Consider the following 18,749-nt stretch of genomic DNA (forward strand, 5'->3'; position numbering starts at 1 on the left):
TATTATTTAGGCACAATCTGTAGCATATATTTTAGAAAAACTTCACTAAAATAACTTAAAAGAAAAAATAATTGCAATTTTCTATCACTCACTTAACTACAATAAAATAAAGTGCAAGGAAAAGTACATACAGAACATATAGTGAAAACAAATACACAACTATTCCTGGTGTCTGATACAATAATGAATCAAGATCATCCAAGGGCCCTAAGAAATCCTTCTTAGGGGCTGGTTAGTTCCTGCAGGTCTTGACTTTGACATATGTGGTCTATGATGTGATGGATTTTACCAAGACACTGAAATACCTTCTAAGAGATGTGATTGGCTCGAATGAAGATGTAATAATTGTGTGCTAATGCCAATGATAAATTCAAAATCGGAATAAAAAAAAAATCCTCGGATTTTGTGCTAGTTTCACTATTGATAGGTTTACTCTGTTTTAAAAAAAAATCACCCTCAAAGGAGATTGCTAGGATGCCAGTTCATTAGTTTGACTATTATTGTTCTCTGTTGTTTATTTTGACTTTCATGCACTGTTTGCATCATTGTCATTGTCGGCCAAAATTGTTGCCACGCTTTGATTCCTAAACCCATGAGGGTGGATACGCTTTTTGTAATTTAGAAGATATGATAATAAGTAAGTGCTAAGGGGATGGGCTAAGGGGATGGCTTTAAGAACAGGTTGGAATTCATTTTTGCAGAATTGGGTCCTCTCCTGTTCTCCGAGCAAGTTAGAAATCCATTGAATTCATCTCTCCTTATTTTGAGTATTTACTAAACTACAAACTTATCAAGTATGATGAAAAATCTTGGAAGTTAATTTATGTGATTTGAATGTCTGTATTGGGTTTATTACTTTAACTCAAAAGTTGGTTCAAACTCAATATGATTAGACAACATAAATGAATAATTAAGATATCCCACTCTTCTTTTGATCAAATTGTATTTAACATGAGCTGGATTTGAAGCAACTTTATTGAAAAAATAGATTAATTCAAAGTAATTTTAGATAAATTGATGGACATAAACAAGATTAGCATTTTTTTTTTATCATAATGTTACATGTAGATAAAATATTTACATTCATTTCTTCTAGCTCATCCTTATTGTACCTTTATTTACTCTGCCCTACTATGTCTCTAAATCTACTCTTGGCACGGGCACCCATGTGGAACAAAACAGCACAGCAAAGAGCTTCCTGGTCTTATTGTATTGGCTGTGGCTTCCACATCAAGAACAGTTTGTATTGGCAGGCCCGGGTGTCTGGTTTGTAGGTGGCACAGAGACACACACCCCTGCCCCTGGGCCCTGAAACACCGCCTATCCCCACCCAGTCTGTCCTCAACTAGGATTCTGCTGAGTGTGCTAAACTCAACATGACATAATGCCATACCAGAGGGATCGCATCTAAAGCCCCTCTTTCTGTTTCTTTGGTATATAAAGAGGATCCAGCCGTTGAGCAGAAAACGTCCCGGTCACTCCTGTTGAGTTGCTGTGTTCAACATTGTTTTTTTACCTGCCGGACCCTAAGCCGAGCGGACAGATTTGAACACTTCAGTCAAGCCAAGCTGTACCAGTCTGCAACCTCTCCGCAGTCAAAATGGATATTGCAATCCAGCACCCCTGGTTCAGACGCGCCCTGGGCTCCATTTACCCAGCTCGACTCTTTGACCAGTTCTTTGGCGAGGGCATGTTCGATTATGACCTCTACCCCTACACTGCCTCAACTATCAGCCCCTATTACAGGCAATCAGTATTCCGTAGCTTTTTGGATTCTTCCAACTCTGGAACTTCAGAGGTAAGAAATCTAGCTAGAAGTGCATGATGCAATTATCTGTCTCAATTCACTTATACATCTGTTTTACTACATTCCCAAGGTGAGGTATGACAGGGAAAAGTTCACAGTCTACCTGGACGTTAAACACTTTTCTCCTGATGAGCTGACTGTGAAGATCACCAATGATTATGTGGAGATTCAGGGCAAGCATGGAGAACGACAGGTAGGAAACAGCCATTCATGTTTTAGTATCTTTCTGCAAACTCGCCTGGTTCCAATTCCTCATCTACATTTTAGGATGACCACGGTTACATTTCCCGTGAGTTTCACCGCCGCTACCGCCTCCCATCCAGCGTGGACCAATCCGCCATCACCTGCACCCTCTCTGCTGACGGCCTGCTAACACTGACCGGCCCAAAGCTTGGCGGAGGGAATGAATCTGGCCGTAATGAACGTAACATTCCGGTCACTCGTGATGACAAGCCCAATGCTGCTGCTTCTTCCTAAAGGCTCAAGTGGTGGGCATTGACCAAATGGAACAGGAGCCTCACTTTTTCTTTTCTTTATCTTATAGAGGACACATTAGAGCTTCCTGCTTAATTTCTTCTTTCTCTAATTCATTCTTAACATCCTCCTAGAGCATTATTCGTCGTAAGGTTTTAACAAAAATGTCCCATTGACGATGCCAAAATGGAGGTCCTTCTCCTTGTTTGGCGTCAAATATCTCTCCAAAATTATTAAAACCAAGACTGCTTCCAGTCCTGCTCAGACCATTTGAACCTTTCACTTTTGTTTCCATATCCCGTCTTTAAGTCTATGCCTTGTTAAGTGGATGACTCTATACTGAGAAGTCCATGCAAAAGTATCCATAATAAAGCTGCAAAATTAACACAAGTTGCAACTCATGAGTCATGAATTTGTTTCAAGTATTTAACTGCTGTGCACTTGTTGTATTAAAACAACTTTTTAATTTTCTTTTCACACAACTGCAATATAAATGCGTGAATATCCAAAAATAGCTGTATTGCAATAACCAATTCACAGTTCTAATCAACAACAACACGGGAAACCAAATGCAGATGATAATAGGTTAACAGGACAAAGAAAACCCTGAAAGTTATGTCACTGTTGGCTCTGTTTACATCTTTGAACCTGGAAACACACAAATAAGTTGTTTTACATGGATTTACTTTAATGCTGTCACTGGTTATCAGATTTCAACATTATTAAACGTAGACTTAGATCATTATCCTTATTCCATTTTGCCCTGCATTGCAATGGCTAAATTACCAAATTCCATTTTGCACTATTTTTTTTCTTAACATTTACTTTTCAAATCTTTCTTTGATCACAATCATCACCTCCTCTGCCATCAATCACCCCCAATCACACCACTTTTGAATTTGTTACCTGCATGTTCACCTTGAGGTCTGCCAATGTCTGCTGAGCTAACACTTTCAAGCTGGGCTTATCACTGGAAGTAAATTTACTGATTCGGGCCTGTAGGTCTGAATCTTGTAGACCAGAACTCAGGCGCTGCACTGCTACATCTTCCAGTAGCACTGACTGCAGGAGGCGCAGGGAGTGAAGGCACACTTCCCACGATCTGTCTATTCCATAGAGAAATCTATGTAAATGGTTTGTCGTTGAAATTCAAGGCTCCACATACATTTTTATAGCAGAATAAAAGATTGATGTAAGGATGAATGGATAAGCAACTTGTTCAGTTGGCGTTAAGGTGACAGTGCCAGCCAGCGGCTTACATTTTCTTTTAACCATTAGATGCATAAGTGGGGTCAAAAATTACTCCATGTTGTTATTCTTTGAAATTTTTAAAGATTAAAAAGTAATGATATTGTCATATTCCAGGTATTCCCCATAAACCATGTTTATGACATGATGCCATTTGTATTATTATTATTTTTCCAATTAATTATTAACCCACACATGAAAGAATGTATGTTCTGGTTGGTCATGCATCCAAGGATTAAAAAACGTATTGAATGAGGAAAACCCATGAAAAGTGTATAAACATTTAATTAGAGCTCTGCATGTTGCAAACTAATACTAGACCGTTTTTCATTTTGTATATCAGGCTGAGCTTAAGATTTCCTTCATTAAACTACTTACCTTCAAGTAGAGTCTGAATAAGAGGCAATAGTGCTGGGTTCTCAATCATGTGCTTGAGCCCTTTTACATTGATACTGGCATTATAGAGACCCATTAGCATCAAACTGCAGAAGAAAAAAAAATTAACAAGCAAAAATACAACATAGCTTGTAAAACACTGCAAAATAAAACAATTGACTTGTTAAAAGCATTTACTTCTTATTGTATTTAAGTAAAATGATAAAGGAACAAAATTTGTCTATTGCCTTTTTATGCAACTGGATGAACTGGCAAAGCTATTGAAACACTGAACCATCACTTTACAAACACTAGCTATAATAAAGAATGTGCGTGGTCACTTGTTGTGAAGACAAAGATTGATAATATAGTAACCTTTTTATTCTTGAAAATTAGCTCTTTTCTCTAAGGAATCTTTTGTTATTGGAATAAAAGCACGTTTTATAAAAAGCCACTTTTACACTTCAATCAATAGAACAAATACATGTGTATCTGCTACACCTACTTAAATGGCTAACTAGTCATTAGCTCCCTATATGCCCTGGATCAGGGGTTGGGTACCTGGTTTTTTTTTTCAGAGCCACACAATGTATTTAAAAAAAATAAACAAATCCGCCAAACCCCTCTCCTGGAAAAAAGCCAATTCTTCAGCAAATTTTATTCCACTGTGATAATTCACTGTACAAATTCCGGAGCCTGTGTCCAATATCAATAAATATCCACTTTAAATGTGTCTCCCTCCTGCAGTAACCATCATTTTTGTTACAAATAATGGATTCAAAACAACGTCCAAGCAGAGTTTTTATTTAAAAATGTCACAAATTACAGCAAAGGAGAAGCATAAGGATATATTTACCTTCAGCTATGTGAGCACCCAACCCTACCACTCACCCATTCAAATTGCTCTAGGCGCTTTGATGGCGTTTTCCTGGTGTTTAGTTTATCCGGTGTGTTTTTATCATAAAGTGCCTCAACAGTGAACACTCATTGTTTAATGAGCTATCATTCAACGGATTCCACATAGACGTATAGCAAAAAACGTGTTTCTTGGTGTAACACCATGACTGTAAACTGTAGTTTGGTGTCTGCCCTATATATTCTGGACCAAACCATAACATTGCTGTGTTATTTTGGCTTCACATAAACTAAAGTTGGAATAGTGGAATAGAATATTAACATCATTGTATTTTAACTCCGAGCCATATCTGGTCGGAGCCATAGGTTGCAGACCCCAGCCCTAGATTATTCACACCTTTGGTACCAATATGGTAGATAATACTCAGTGGCATACGTACACTTTTAGTTTTGGAAAGACATCAGGTTTCATCAGCTCCAACAGTTTTATGAGTGTGTCAAAAACATCATATGCTGACCCAGACAGGAAGTCACGTCCTCTGGTTACTGCAGCTATGTCTGATTGGCAAGAAGGAGAAATAAATTACAGTATGTTAAGTTTGACAAACTAGGCTTTTTTCAAAATGCTGTACTTGTGTATAACTGTTTTACTCGTAATGGTTCCAGCTAGCGCCAAAACAAATTGGTACTCTTGGGTATTGTAGTCTTCATATCGACTCTTTAAATCCTCGCCCAGAGTTTTCACAAAGCTGCCCAAAGTCTGAGTGGCTACCGCCAGAAAAGCTGGCAGGCTTCCCTATTTCACAAGATTCAAAAACACATTAGTTAAAATTAAAAAAAGTTTTGTGATTCCATATACATTTGTTAGTTTACCAATTTGTAAACACTTTTAAAATAAATAATGCACCATTATCAACCCTCAATTAAGAAATGTATTTTCTCGAGAAAAAAATTAGGTCAGTGTCCGTACAGTAATTTACAATTTACAATGGAATAGATCATAAGGCTTGACGAATGACCACATCTGTTTCCCGTTACTGATCATGTATTTTTCATAAAGTACTATACCAAAACAATAAGATTTTTGATTGACATGAATAAGCCATGTTTCCCATAGAAAAGTGTTAGCTAACTTTTGCTTGAACAACACATTGAGGTCATGTGATTACACGAGAACGCTGCATTGGTCAGAGATGCAAGGATTGTGTGGATCTGCTGGGAGAGGACACACTTGGTTGTTAAAGGGGCTACATCCAAATTTTGTTGAAAGCTTAACGTTTGCCGATCACTCATTAACTTAGTTATGTTTACTCTTGCTTTCTTGTTTAAAAATGTATGCATGTTGCTTCAGTATACAGTACAAGATTAAAACTCTTTGCCTGCTCTTGCCAAGTAAAGGTTTCTAAAAAAAATTGAAAGAAATCCTTCGCTTATTTGCAAATGTAGATTCACCGATCATTATATCACAATACATAAATTTTTGTCTATTGGGGCATTATATGAGATTTACTATAACCAGCGCAACAGGGTTCCTTATGTGTTTTTAGTTTATACGATTGATAAGCAAAGAGTTTTTTCATTTAATCACTTAACTTTTAAACAGTCAGCCATGCAAAATTTGTTATTAATTGTGTACATGTATTTTGCATTAGCTTTCTGCAACAATAAGAGGCTTAGCAATTTAATAAGATATTTAGGAAAGATAACAGTGGCAAAACATAAATCCAAATTGAATAGCAATACTTTATGCTCTAGTGTGGCATCTACAAGCAATCACACATGACACCTTGCACTTTGTCCGTCCTTATAGTCACTATTTGTGGAAGGGATTCGCAGCACATTGTATGAAAATAGTAGGTTTTTCACTCGCTCAACACTACATAAGAGTAGAAGAGAGGTCTCACATCAGCAAGCCACTGTAAAACTGTGTCTTCCTTTGTGGAACAGTTCCACAAAAGGCTACAGACTGCAGAACCAAGACTGAAGCAGTAGTCAGCCTGTTGCTGCAACTCAGCTCCACTCTTCCAGAGCTGCTCACGTAACATCAATTTCTCCTAAACACATAAAATAACACAAACTTAGTAACATAATTATTTCAAATAAAAGTAGAGCCCTGTGTTATATATACAGTGTGCTCTTATTACAGTATAGGCTGTGATATGAATGGTTGTTAAAAAAGGTTTCTTATTCAATGGCACTCGATCAAACCTCTCTTTCTCTCTGGCATTCAATTTGTAACGCTTTCATTCTGGACTGAAGATGAAGACATTCCTGCTGTAAATGGTCCTGTTCCTGTATGAAATTCTCTATCAGTATTGACAGAAAGACATACACACAGACAGATTAAAAAAGACTTGAATTAATGAAACCTTTCTTTATTTTGAACATGACAAAAGCAAAAATAAAACAAATTTAAAAAAAAAAAAAAAAACATAGTTAACGTACAAGTTCGAAGGGGAGTTGGAAGAAGCATATGTTTATTAAATCTCCCCCAGACTTCCTCAACAATTGCATCCCACTTCTAAATCCCCTGTGTTTTTACATGTAAAAAATAATGAATATACGGTACATATTTACATTGGCTCTGTGAGTACGCAGTCCGTTCATTATCATCATCCATTATAATTCCATCACTTTTTTTGTAACCATCCTGATTATAATTGCTGTCTCCATACATTTTCAGCAGATGATATAATTAGAGTATCTATTATGATAACATAGTTCTCTTGGGTGCTCATGGTGAAACTGACTGCTAAGTGGTGTGTGTTTTCCGTCATACAAGTATCTTTGGACCTGCTACCTTAGGGGACCTACCACTTGTTTTTGTTTAATTGATCAAGAAGTCAAAATAATCCCAGGATATTATGACTTTAATATTCTCTCGCATTCGTAAACGGCAGCAGGTTTATTGTATAACTCATTTTAAGTCATTAGAGCGCTTCGTCGCTGTTCCAAAAAGTCGTATCCCAAGTTTTTGTCTCTTTTCTATTTTCGAATGAATGGAATTTGAAATGAACAGAGTGCAAACAAGTTAAAAATTTTAAAAAAGCTTCAAAATTGAGATACATTCTTTTGTAAAAGCAGCAATAGAGTTTCTGTCTTTTACTGTACATTCCTGAAAAAATATAAAGTTGATAAACTTGTATCTTTTGTAAATAACATAATTTGATGATTATAATTTGATTATTTGTTCCATTGATTAAAAAACGTTTAATCAAGTGCCGCAGATCAATCATTCTAAAAAGTCTGTGGTCGAGGTTCATTACAGTATGCCTTACCAGTTCTTGATTCTTTGGTTTTGTGCCGCCTGACTATCAAATCACTGTTTACAACTTTAGGCAGGAATTCCCTCAACTGCATGACTTCTGTTGTTAACTTTTCCAATTCTCTTTTCCTCACTCGAACAAAACCATCCTGAGGACAAGATAATAGATATACAGGAGATGTCATAAACAGATCTTGTCAAAAACAAATAAATCAGCGTTCAAGATGTTTGAAACACATGACATGCCATATGTTTCTTAAGAGGTAATAGTAAGAACCAATGGACATTTTGTACCATTTAGCGCGTTCTACTAATTACAGAAAATGAAGTTAAAAAAATATTGAATAATAAACAAGGTCGAGAAATGTGTATATAGTTGACACAACATGAGCCTCACTTAGAGGAAGCTGCCACAATTGTCCACATCTTGCTACAGGTACCCATAGACCCGAAAACCTTATGATTGCGAGCTAGAGAATTCGGACAAGGCTGGGTACGTTAATGAGAAGTAAAATGTTAGAGATTGGTCATTTTGAGTCTCCGTAGTTTGTATTCTTCTTTTTAATTTGTAGCACTCATTTTCAGTTGCAATGCACAATACAGTAACATATGGAGGTCAAATATTGCAGAGTCCCGTTAAGAATGTCCAAGTTTTACAGTGGCCATAATTTACATAATATGGTAACTGCTATAGGTACAATTTCACCGACGTTGCCCGAATACTACTATAACATACTTAAAAAAATGTCTGCTGGTTCAATAAGTTTACTCTGTCATGACAAAATCATATAGTTTCAACAGAAAATGAATTAATAATATAAATATAAAATCAAAGAAAAAATGATTCACAGGTTACAGATCTCTTAACTCCGGAGAGCTTTCTCCAGTGCTGACAGTTTCTTGCCTGTTTTGGTGTCATGGAATAGTTTGCGTTAGTCCATTCCTTGATGTCGATGGCCAAGTTTTCACCATTCCTCTCTCCTGCCCTTGTGCCCTGGAGAATCTTAGCCAGTCCTGATTAATCTTGAGACGATACCATACCACTGCAGATTTTGTCTCCTCTGATGGAGTTGCGCATCTTTTCATTTCGTCCATGGACTGGACTTTCCTTTACAGCTTTGCTGGAGAGTCCATGTCTCGCAAGCATAGAGAAAGATGGAAGTAACCAACCCTTGCATGAATATGATCTTTGATTTCACTGCTATGGTCCTGTCCCCCTGGATGAGTTTTGGTCTGGCAAGTATAGCTGTGGTTTGAACTATCCTGGCCATGATTTCTGGTTTCAAACCCTTTTCTGATGACAGCTCCAAGGTATTCAAATTTAGTGACAGGTTCAAGCTCTTGGTGGTTAATGGTGATGTTTTTGGAGATACCTTGTGGGATGTTGTTCATTGCTTTTGTTTTTTTTTCTGTGCTAATTTCCTTTCCATACTGTGTTTATGCTTTGCCCAGGTTATTGACCAGATCTCTGAGTTCGTCTCCTGCCAGCCCGACAATATTATCAGCAAAACGGAGGTTAGTGACGTTGTGTCCCCCATGCTGACCGTACCTTCATGTTGGTCCACGGTTCGGTCATGATCCTCTCCAGGAAGATGTTGAATAAAGTTAGAAAGAAAATGCAGCCTTGTCTCTCACAGACAGCAGTTTGAAACAATTCTCCAATGGCCCCGTCGATCAGTATTTAAACAAAACCCCAAGAGCTGAATGAACATTGAATAACTGTCAACCTCAGCCGACTGCCCCAGTTATTAAATTATTGCAATTTCCCCCATTAAGCAATAACAAACTTTACAAACACTACAAACCATATTTACTCACAGGGAGAAAGACAGTCGAATATAAGAGAAGACAATTCGTGTAAAACACATTTATATTAATGACCAAATAAACAGCAAAAACAGTTATTTCAGGAACTCCGTTAGTTATTTCCCCACGTACTGTAAATTTAGCGTTTCTTATTACACGTAGCGGTATATGTTTTTTTTTTGTTCCTGTTCAAGAAAATGTTATAGGGCGCAATCAATTAGAAGTGATAAAAACGTATAGAATACCGGGGAAACGTCTACATTGACAGATATAACTCTGGATTAGTTTTTTTTATCATTCACGTACCTTAGCTCCATCACACCGGAGAGGCTGTGGCATACCAGATGACGAAGTCATGCTATGGCTAGCTTCACTTTATCAATTCTGTCAATCCACAATTCCTGCAAAGGTCGAACGGCAACTTTCAATATAATTATATTGTTTAGTTTAATACCAAATCAAATTAACAGACAAGAAAATGTACTTACGACGACGGATAAACTCGGGTCTTTATCGTAAAACCTTGTTTCTAAAACGACTTGCTCATTATCCCAATTATACTTTATATCAATTTATTTCCGTGTTTTCCCTTAAACCCAACGTAATTACACAACCCGGTCTGATGTAAAACTCTAGTCCGTGTTTTGTTTTTGTTCCCAGTGAAACGTATTTCCGTGCTATCCCCTACCCAATGTCATTGCTCAACCCGGTCCGATAGAAAATAACAGTCCAGGTTTTTCTTTTTCCCCCAATGAAGCGGAGCAGCTTATCTATCCACTCCCTTTGTGTTTGAATTAATTTGAAACGTGTTTTGTACAATCGGAAAGAAGCTCACACAGTTTCGGGATTTTCTGATGTCGACCGAACAAGACTTTTCTTGCGACAATGAGGCGTCCACGAGCCTTTTTCCTATTCACCGCGCTTGCCGGGATGGAGATGTTCAAGCTTTACTGTCTATTTACCAGTATCGCACTCATTTAACTACAGAGGACTCGTGCTACGATTGGACTCCAATTCACTGGGCTGCTCACTCCGGACAGGTGCGAATTGGTTTTGAAATGGAGAAGGGCGGTTTTATCGTTCGTTTTGATGTTTTATTTTTCCCTTCACAAAAAGAAAGCCATGAGTAAAAGTATACGTTTCAAATGTATTGCCTATGTTTTGGAGTACTGTTGTCTTATATGTTTATCGTTTTAAGTAAACACATAGGGATTTGTTGCCACATGCCAAAAGTGAAAAGATTTTGCTATTTGAACGTGTTACGCGATAAGTGAACAAAAGTGTTTTTTCGATAAAGTTTTGAGATGGGGGGGAAAAAGAAAAGAAAATTCTTGAAGTGTTTTGATTGGTTACGTGCAAGATCACAGAGCCAATTGTAGCGTTAGGCGCCAAATCGCACACATACGTGTCCCCCCAGGTTTACTTCCCTAAAAATCGAATGAAGATTACTGTTCAATTCATGTACATCTGGGGTTTCCAACCTTTTTCGTGCCGTTACCAAAGGGGACAAAGTTTGTAAAAGTATCCATAATCAAGGCATATACATATCCCCTTTTTAGGAGAAATTCACTGTTTAGACGTTGGAAAAGCTGACCTGCATAAATTATGTAGACCCTAGGAGAAATGTTTTGAGGGGAGAAGGTATGGCCGTATGGGTTACAATAGAGGGCTCCGAGCTCTGTGCTAAAACGAAGCCGTGTTACTATTTTTAGCACAGAGCTCGGAGCCCTCTATAAATTGAATTTAAATTTTCACACGCAAGACTGTAAAGGTGCCAGATTTATCTCTGGGGATAACCTTAGCCAAGGTGTTGGATTATTCAGGACCAACCTAGTTTTAGAGAATAAATCACCCCTAGTAACTGAGCTGAGCAAAATGTAACCTGACTTGAGCCGAAATTCAGCCAAGATTATAAACAAACCAATATTTTGTTGGCATGTACGGTGTACTGGAACTTTTTTTCCTCCACACCATTCTCTCCTTTTTAACCACCGACTCATTCTCTTGTCTGGTTAATTTTTGGAATTGAGTAAATTCTGTCAACCATTTAAAAAATAATTTCACCAGAAAATCACAATGACCTTGCACTGGTGAGCTATTTTTAGAACAGGTCGGTGGGCATCTCAGCTGTCTTTAGAGAGCACCATGTTGGAGACCCCTGATGTGCAAATATTTAAACCAGCAATTTACAGTACTTAATTTTATTCCAGATAATGTATTTGTGTAAGTGAAATAGTTATGTGATTTAATTTTGATCATTCAAGATTTTTGGGGTAAAACACTTGTCAGGCAACAGATTGCAACTCAAAGCACTGTGTTAAAACATTCAATGTACATTAATAAAAAAAATGATATCCTCCCCCTTTTTCCCATTTAACAACCCAAAACGCCAAAGACAAACACACTGGCTAAAATAAAACAAAATACCGTATTTTCCGCCTTATAAGAGTGGCCTGGTGGTTAGGATTCGATGCTCTTACCGTTGCTTTCTGGTTCAATCCCCGTTGTCACCATTGTTACAAAATTGTGGTCAGTGATATAATTTATCGACAGATCAAAAATTGCCCATATATGGTCATGCGGCAGTATTTCAGGAGGTAGAGCGCTCGTCTTGGGATCAAGGGATCCCAGTTCGAATCCCGGCTCGTCAGTGTTACATGTCGAAGTGTCCTTGGGTAAGACACTGAACCCCTAATACCCCCAATAAGCAGGTTAGCATCTTACATGGCTGCAATACAAGGCCGCTATAGGGAAATTTGTAGCACATTGTAAAGCGCTTTGGGAAGTCATTGACTTGAAAAGCGCTATATAAATGCAGATTATTTCATTTCATGCATTTCCAATTTTGTCTGCATATAAGGCGTATCTGATTATAAGATGTAAGTTCAACTTTCTGGCCAATTTGTGGGTTTTGGGCGCGCCCTAGTCTGGTAAACATGGTCAACTAGCAATCTGAGTAGAGTGACCTGAGGGAGTCCCATCCACTTTGATAGGGATGGCAGCAGACAGCCACAGGAAGGGTTTCTGACAGCTAAAAATAAACTACAAATGGAGTGTTGGACCTTGGAGAACCCCGCGAGGATTCCAGAGGAACATGCATTCATACTCACGAAGAAATATCAGTTTTTAAGGAAGGAATAAGACAAATTTAACATTTAAAAGAAACCACGATGCCCACCAGGTTACTGAGGTGTAGTGATCTACTTATACTACTGTATGGTTTTTCAATCCCCACAGTTCTCTGAGTAAATCAAACCATAACTAATCCATGTAAAAATGCTTTTAACACAGGTTAGAACAAATGTGCAAAATATAATAGATTATAACCCGGCTGACATCGACTTAGTCCCACATACCATAAGTGTGCATTCCTAGATTTCTTGATAAATACGATTCTTTTGGTCCATGATATCAATTTGAATACTTAACCCTTGGGTCTACTGTATGTGCTCTGTGTATTTTAATGTTTTATAGTATTTGAATCTTTGGATTCTTTAATGCAGTTGGAGTGTGTCATCCATCTGGTGCAGATGGGTTGCGACGTGAATACGGTTTCCAGTCGTTTCAACCAGACTCCAACACACACGGCTGCCCTTGGTGGGCATGCTCACTGCGTTTTGTGGCTGTCACAGGCTGGCGCGGATGTCAACCGGCAGGTGAGTCGTGATATCAATATAAATGTGTAGTTTTACTGATATAGAAAGCTGTTTGACCATTTGTTTCTGACTACATTCTATATACTAGTACACTTTTGACTGGTATAACAAAACCACACACTACTAAAATATAAACAATATAATGCAAGTAGAAACTTTTCCCACTAATGTTAGAAATTTTTGTACATTGGTAGAACTTTTTCATTCCCGGAAAAATCTAATAAATTTCAATTCAACAACAAACTTTTTTTTAATATACAGTACATCATAAGTCAGTGCCACTGATGATGGTTGGGCTGTTTTACGATACTTCTTTTGGAAAGCTGCTTAAACATAACCGTTGGAGTTATTCTAGATTTTCTACTAAACTTTTTTGTGCAAACTAATACTGTATGCTTTTTGTCTTTCTAGTAGGTATATTGGCACTACTTAGGGAAAATTAAGGACTTTGATATTTGTGTGCCTGAAGTGTTATTTTTTAAACAAACTGAATCATAAAAGTGGTTTTCAATAGGAGCATTTTGGCCAAATCAGAAGACTGATTTAATCGGCCTGACACTACTACTAATACACATTGTGTCAAAATTGATATTTAGTGGTGTCGAGTAAACACAAGCGCAGGCTTTCTAGACTGTTATATGAAATTTTGGACTAAGTCAAATTCTCAATGCTAAAATAGAAAATCGCTGGCTTAGCAAGTCCTTGCTTTATTTGTACCTATGTTTGATCTTTTTTTTCACATTTATTTCTGAAGGAAGTAATATTTAAAGCTTGCTTCTGTGTTTTTAGGATTTAGTTGGGGAAGCTCCAATCCACAAGGCTTCCAGGGCAGCTTCAATGGAGTGCATCAAAGTTCTGCTGATAGCAGGTGCTAAACTACAGTAGGTATAGTAGTAATATTGAGATGTGTTCTCTTCATTCAGTATCCTGCAAAAGATCACTAATCGTTACAACATAGTGGAATCTAAAAGGTTAAACTTGATCTGTTCTGGTACTCGAGTCAGCTCACATTAATGTGTGTATTTTTGCTTTCTAATTACTTGTCATTGAGCAGCTTAAAGAACAGCAGCGGGCAGACTGCAACCGACCTCGCGTGGGCACATGGCTCAGACGACTGCATTCGCTTCATTGCCAACCTGCAGGAGCACCTGCTGCATCTCGGCGAGATCCAGGCCAAAGTGGGGAAAAATGGGAACACCCCCCTCCACGGTTTCAGTCCGCTCTGTAGAAAAAGGCAACAGTCGACGTTTGAGAATGGTCAACTGAAAAAAGCGAGGAGAGGTAAAAGTGATCACCTTTACTTTGATACACAATACTGGTGAAACTTGACTTGCTTTCAAACTATGGATGGCCTCTATGGCCTTGCAGAAATGTTGGTGCAGATGCCACATCCCGAACTTGAAAAAGACATCATGGATTCTAGCTGTGGAAGTGAGTAAACAAATGCACTTTGTGGTATGGAATAGTGTTTAGTTTAGAAGACGTAAATTGATTTTAAACGTTCAAGGACAACAGGAGAAGACAAAACACTCAGATTAAAAAAAAAATCCAACCTGATGTAAACCTGGTATAATAGTCCAAACAACAAACAATAGTGAGGTATTACAGTAATTCCTCGGTTATTGCGGTTAATGGGGACCAAAACCACTCGCGAAAAGTGAAAATCCGCGAAGCAGCAACGCCCCTTCAAAAATGCTTTTTTTTTTTTTTTTTACATTTAATTATTTTATTTTATTATTGTTATTTTTTAGACCTGCGAAGCTCTGAACCCACGAACGTACGACGCCCCTTCAAAAATATATATTTTTATTTTTAGGCTGCACGGCGACGCAGTGGTTAGCGCGTGTGCGGCACAGTTCTAAAGTCGTGGGAACCTCCTGAGTGGGTTCAAATCCAGCTCCTGGGCTTACTGTGCGGAGTTTGTATGTTCTCCCCGTGCTTGCGTGGGTTTCTTCAGAGCACTCCGGTTTCCTCCCACATTCCAAAAACATGCAAGTCAGGTTAATTGGCCGGTCCAAATTGTCCCTAGGTGTGAATGAGCGAGTGAGTTGTATGTCTCCGTGTGCCCTGCGATTGGCTGGCAACCAGTCCAGGGTGTCCCCTGCCCACTGACCGATGATTGCTGGGATGGGCTCCAGCATCCCCGCGACCCTACTGAGGATAAGCGGTGCAGCTGATGAGATGAGATTTTTATTTTTTTTCTTTAAATTAATTTATTTTATTATTATTTTTCTAGACCCGCGAACGTGGAACCGCGAAGTAGCGAATTCCCACTGTAGTTAAAATAACCAGGGTTCATACAAGGTGCTTGAAATCCCTGGAAATGCTTAAATTTTATGTTAGTATAAGGTTCTTGTAAATGCTTGAAATGGTTGCATTTGCCTTGTTTCTAGCTGTCGGCCTAGATAGTCCATCCATTAAATAAAGAAAAATAAAACATAAAAATTGACACCGAAAGGCCCGCTTTTTGTTCGTGTTTAATAGCAACTGGCATTTTGTCGTTATGTGAAGTGTCACTGCCCCCACTGGTTGCACCCAAGCAACTTTAAAGTCAAGCAAGACAGAATTCCTGAAAAACACTCAACGCAACAAAATGTAAAGTAAAAATATTTACTACTCTGTGCAACAACAAGTATGAAATACAAAAAAATAACTTGCGTATATATATATATATATATATATATATATATATATTATAAATATAATGTGTGTGTGTGTGTATATGTGTGTGTGTGTGTGTGTGTGTGGGTACATGTCAGAGGCAAGGTAGATATTACAGGTTTCTGACCCCTGCTCTATAGCAACGATGTTATGTCCTTTGCTTTTGCGCCATATTTAAAGTTCTTTGTCAAGGTGAAGGATTTTGTGTTTGGTATACTGTGTATTTGTATATATAGTCAAACTATATATGTATTTAAGCCCTCTAGTTTACCATAGAATGCAACCCCATCGCTAAAATACTATGTCTGCATCAATACCAACACTCATAAGATTTCTTATTTGTAAATTCCTCTTCCCCACATTTCCCCTGTTTTATTTTTTTTTTCAATGTTTTTTGCTTTGTTTAAATTGTAACACGAATTAGCAAAGTACATTGTGAATGCTAGTGATTGTTTGGTAAAATACCTATGATGTGCACAAGGCACCCCAGCATCAGCTTCAATGCGCCCACATTAGTGTAGAACCGTGATTTTCAACCACCGTGCCGCAACACACTAGTGTGCCATGAGAGATAGTCAGGTGTGCCGTGAGAAATTATCCAATGTCACTTTTTAAAATAAAAAAAATTATAAAACATTTATGAATCATTTTCTGCAAATATTATGTCATTGTCAAGTGTCTGTGCTGTAAAAACTGGGGGTATTATAAATTATATTGTAATTAAACATACTGTTCAGTGTCATTTTATAACATTTTTGGTTAGTGGTGTGCCACAAATTTTTTCCAATGTAAAAAAACATGCCCTGGCTCAAAAAAGGTTGAAAAACACTGGTGTAGAATACACAGGGTGTTTCAGTAGTCACAACTCCCAATGCAGACTACTAAACCGGATAAGTCACGTACTCTTTATGACTCCATTTAAACAGTTTTTTTCTTCAACCAGCAGGTGTGACATCCGGCAATGAAAGTGTTCATCCACCATCTCCTGTTGAAGATGAAACGCTAAACATGCCTGCCTGTGACAAAAATTTTGCACAATTGTTTTCGAAGCTTGGAGGATCACCTTCCATTCAGAACAACTCGGCAGAGATGTGCGGTTCACTGCATCTATCGGAAAGTCCCGATGGCTGTGTTTCCCTTTGGCCAGAGTTTGAGAACTTACGAGGAGGGGTGGATTGCAGCGGATTTCTACTTTATGGACATTATCATGGTTTTGGAGACACAGCAGAGGAGTTTTCTGACAGAGACTACTTTGGACCGAAGTCACCTCAAAATGTTGACGATGCCATGCATCTATGCTAAGAGGCATCAGGTCTTGCCATTGACTCTTATTAATTGTCTGGTTCGTTCAAAATGTTAATTGTTTTATGATGGTGGTATAACTTTTTGAGACACACTTTGGTATTGTGCATTTGTTGCTGGATCTGATTCTTGGTTGGAATGTTTAGAAATAAATCCTTAAATAATCACCTTACAGAAGGGACCTTAAATGGTGTACTTGTTCATTTAACTATCAAGTTTATTATATTATATGCCTTATTGAGTCACTGATTGTCATGTTTGCCATCTAATGGATGTGCACCAAATCAATTGCCGGCTATTTTCACATACTGCCATTTTTCCATTTCTATAAACGTTCGGCTGTTTTGAAACAGGTTACCTTTGTACATACCTGCAGAATATCACACACCAGTTTTTGGTTGCTCAAAGCAGGGGATAGGAAAACATTTTTCATTTGCAGACTGCATTGGATTAAAACATTATGGCATTGGGTCCGGAAATCATTGATTTGATCTTTTTGCATCTACCAGTACAGTTTGTAATCCAACACTACAGTATTACATGCTACTATTTTAATGTTGTTTTCAAGGATTGAAACACGCTTAAAATTGTTACCTTGTTTCTCGACAAATCTGCTTGAAACTGCGGCCGACACTGCTCTCAAGTAGCTTCGATTTGCCATTCCATTTCTTCTGTCCTTGTGACTAATAAAAGCTGACATTAGTTTGTATAGCATTGTCATAAGATATGTCTTCGCTCCCTACTGGTCAAGAGGATAGGTGCATGCTACACCTAAACAGGGCACTAGGAAAACTATTGCTGCAAGCATTACATATCAAATATGGACATGCAAAAAAATAAGACAATTTTTTCCAGGGGTAGATTCTAATGGGGAAAACATCCTGCATGGGGAGAGATTGGCCTTAAAAACGTAAACATTCTCCGTTTACTCAACATATAAAAATCATGTCTTGATTCATGCACACAGAAGATTGAAAATCACATATGTAAATCGTTCTGCAAAATACATGATTCACACCATATTTCTTTAAATGGTACGGAAATAATTGGAATATACGCTTTTAAAGTCCTTAAGTTCTTGTATTTGGCCTTGAAAAATGAGTAATAACCATAAAATAAGATAATGTAGGCATATGTGTTCTTGTATCCATCCATTATCTGCACCGCTTATCCTCAGTAGGGTTGTGTCTTCAGGCAGTGGGCAGAGGACACCCTGAACTGGTTGCCAGCCAGTCGCAGGGCACACAGGGACAGACAATCCACTCGCTCATTCACACCTAGGGACAATTTGGACCGGCCA

The 18,749-nt window shown here is 38.0% G+C and overlaps 3 protein-coding genes across 6 annotated transcripts; 2 read left to right on the top strand and 1 right to left on the bottom strand.

Annotated features, from left to right (window-relative positions):
- The first annotated feature begins 1,445 nt into the window (after positions 1 to 1,445).
- cryaa (crystallin, alpha A) lies at positions 1,446 to 2,671 on the top strand. The gene is made up of 3 exons (XM_088332187.1): positions 1,446 to 1,798; positions 1,878 to 2,000; positions 2,075 to 2,671. Exons 1-3 carry the CDS (start codon positions 1,601 to 1,603, stop codon positions 2,282 to 2,284), a joined length of 531 nt encoding a protein of 176 aa, XP_088188313.1. The 5' UTR covers positions 1,446 to 1,600; the 3' UTR covers positions 2,285 to 2,671.
- A 104-nt stretch (positions 2,672 to 2,775) lies between these two features.
- On the bottom strand, positions 2,776 to 10,794 carry hsf2bp (heat shock transcription factor 2 binding protein). 3 transcript variants are annotated; one of them, XM_088332183.1, is made up of 11 exons: positions 10,319 to 10,794; positions 10,137 to 10,231; positions 8,929 to 9,018; positions 8,038 to 8,173; positions 6,968 to 7,065; positions 6,664 to 6,813; positions 5,411 to 5,555; positions 5,200 to 5,317; positions 3,908 to 4,011; positions 3,200 to 3,387; positions 2,776 to 2,929 (listed from the first exon to the last, which is right to left on the bottom strand). In XM_088332183.1, the coding sequence occupies exons 2-11, from the start codon at positions 10,185 to 10,187 to the stop codon at positions 2,900 to 2,902; spliced, it is 1,110 nt and encodes a 369-aa protein (XP_088188309.1). In that variant the 5' UTR covers positions 10,188 to 10,231; positions 10,319 to 10,794; the 3' UTR covers positions 2,776 to 2,899. The 3 variants fall into 3 exon arrangements, with proteins under 3 accessions (XP_088188309.1, XP_088188308.1, XP_088188310.1); XM_088332182.1 differs by having other exon boundaries at positions 3,188 to 3,387; positions 10,319 to 10,790; XM_088332184.1 differs by lacking the exon at positions 8,929 to 9,018 and having other exon boundaries at positions 3,188 to 3,387; positions 10,319 to 10,777.
- Positions 10,481 to 17,928, top strand: ankrd10a (ankyrin repeat domain 10a). 2 transcript variants are annotated; one of them, XM_088332186.1, is made up of 6 exons: positions 10,481 to 10,870; positions 13,334 to 13,486; positions 14,276 to 14,367; positions 14,541 to 14,767; positions 14,855 to 14,917; positions 17,094 to 17,928. In XM_088332186.1, exons 1-6 carry the CDS (start codon positions 10,685 to 10,687, stop codon positions 17,447 to 17,449), a joined length of 1,077 nt encoding a protein of 358 aa, XP_088188312.1. In that variant the 5' UTR covers positions 10,481 to 10,684; the 3' UTR covers positions 17,450 to 17,928. The 2 variants fall into 2 exon arrangements, with proteins under 2 accessions (XP_088188312.1, XP_088188311.1); XM_088332185.1 differs by having other exon boundaries at positions 10,508 to 10,870; positions 17,091 to 17,928.
- The last annotated feature ends 821 nt before the right edge of the window (positions 17,929 to 18,749 follow it).

The sequence above is a fragment of the Urocampus carinirostris genome, chromosome 3 (assembly GCF_059441175.1).
Source record: "Urocampus carinirostris isolate Australia breed hairy pipefish chromosome 3, RoL_Ucar_1.0, whole genome shotgun sequence".
NCBI classification, from domain to species: Eukaryota; Metazoa; Chordata; class Actinopteri; order Syngnathiformes; family Syngnathidae; genus Urocampus; species Urocampus carinirostris.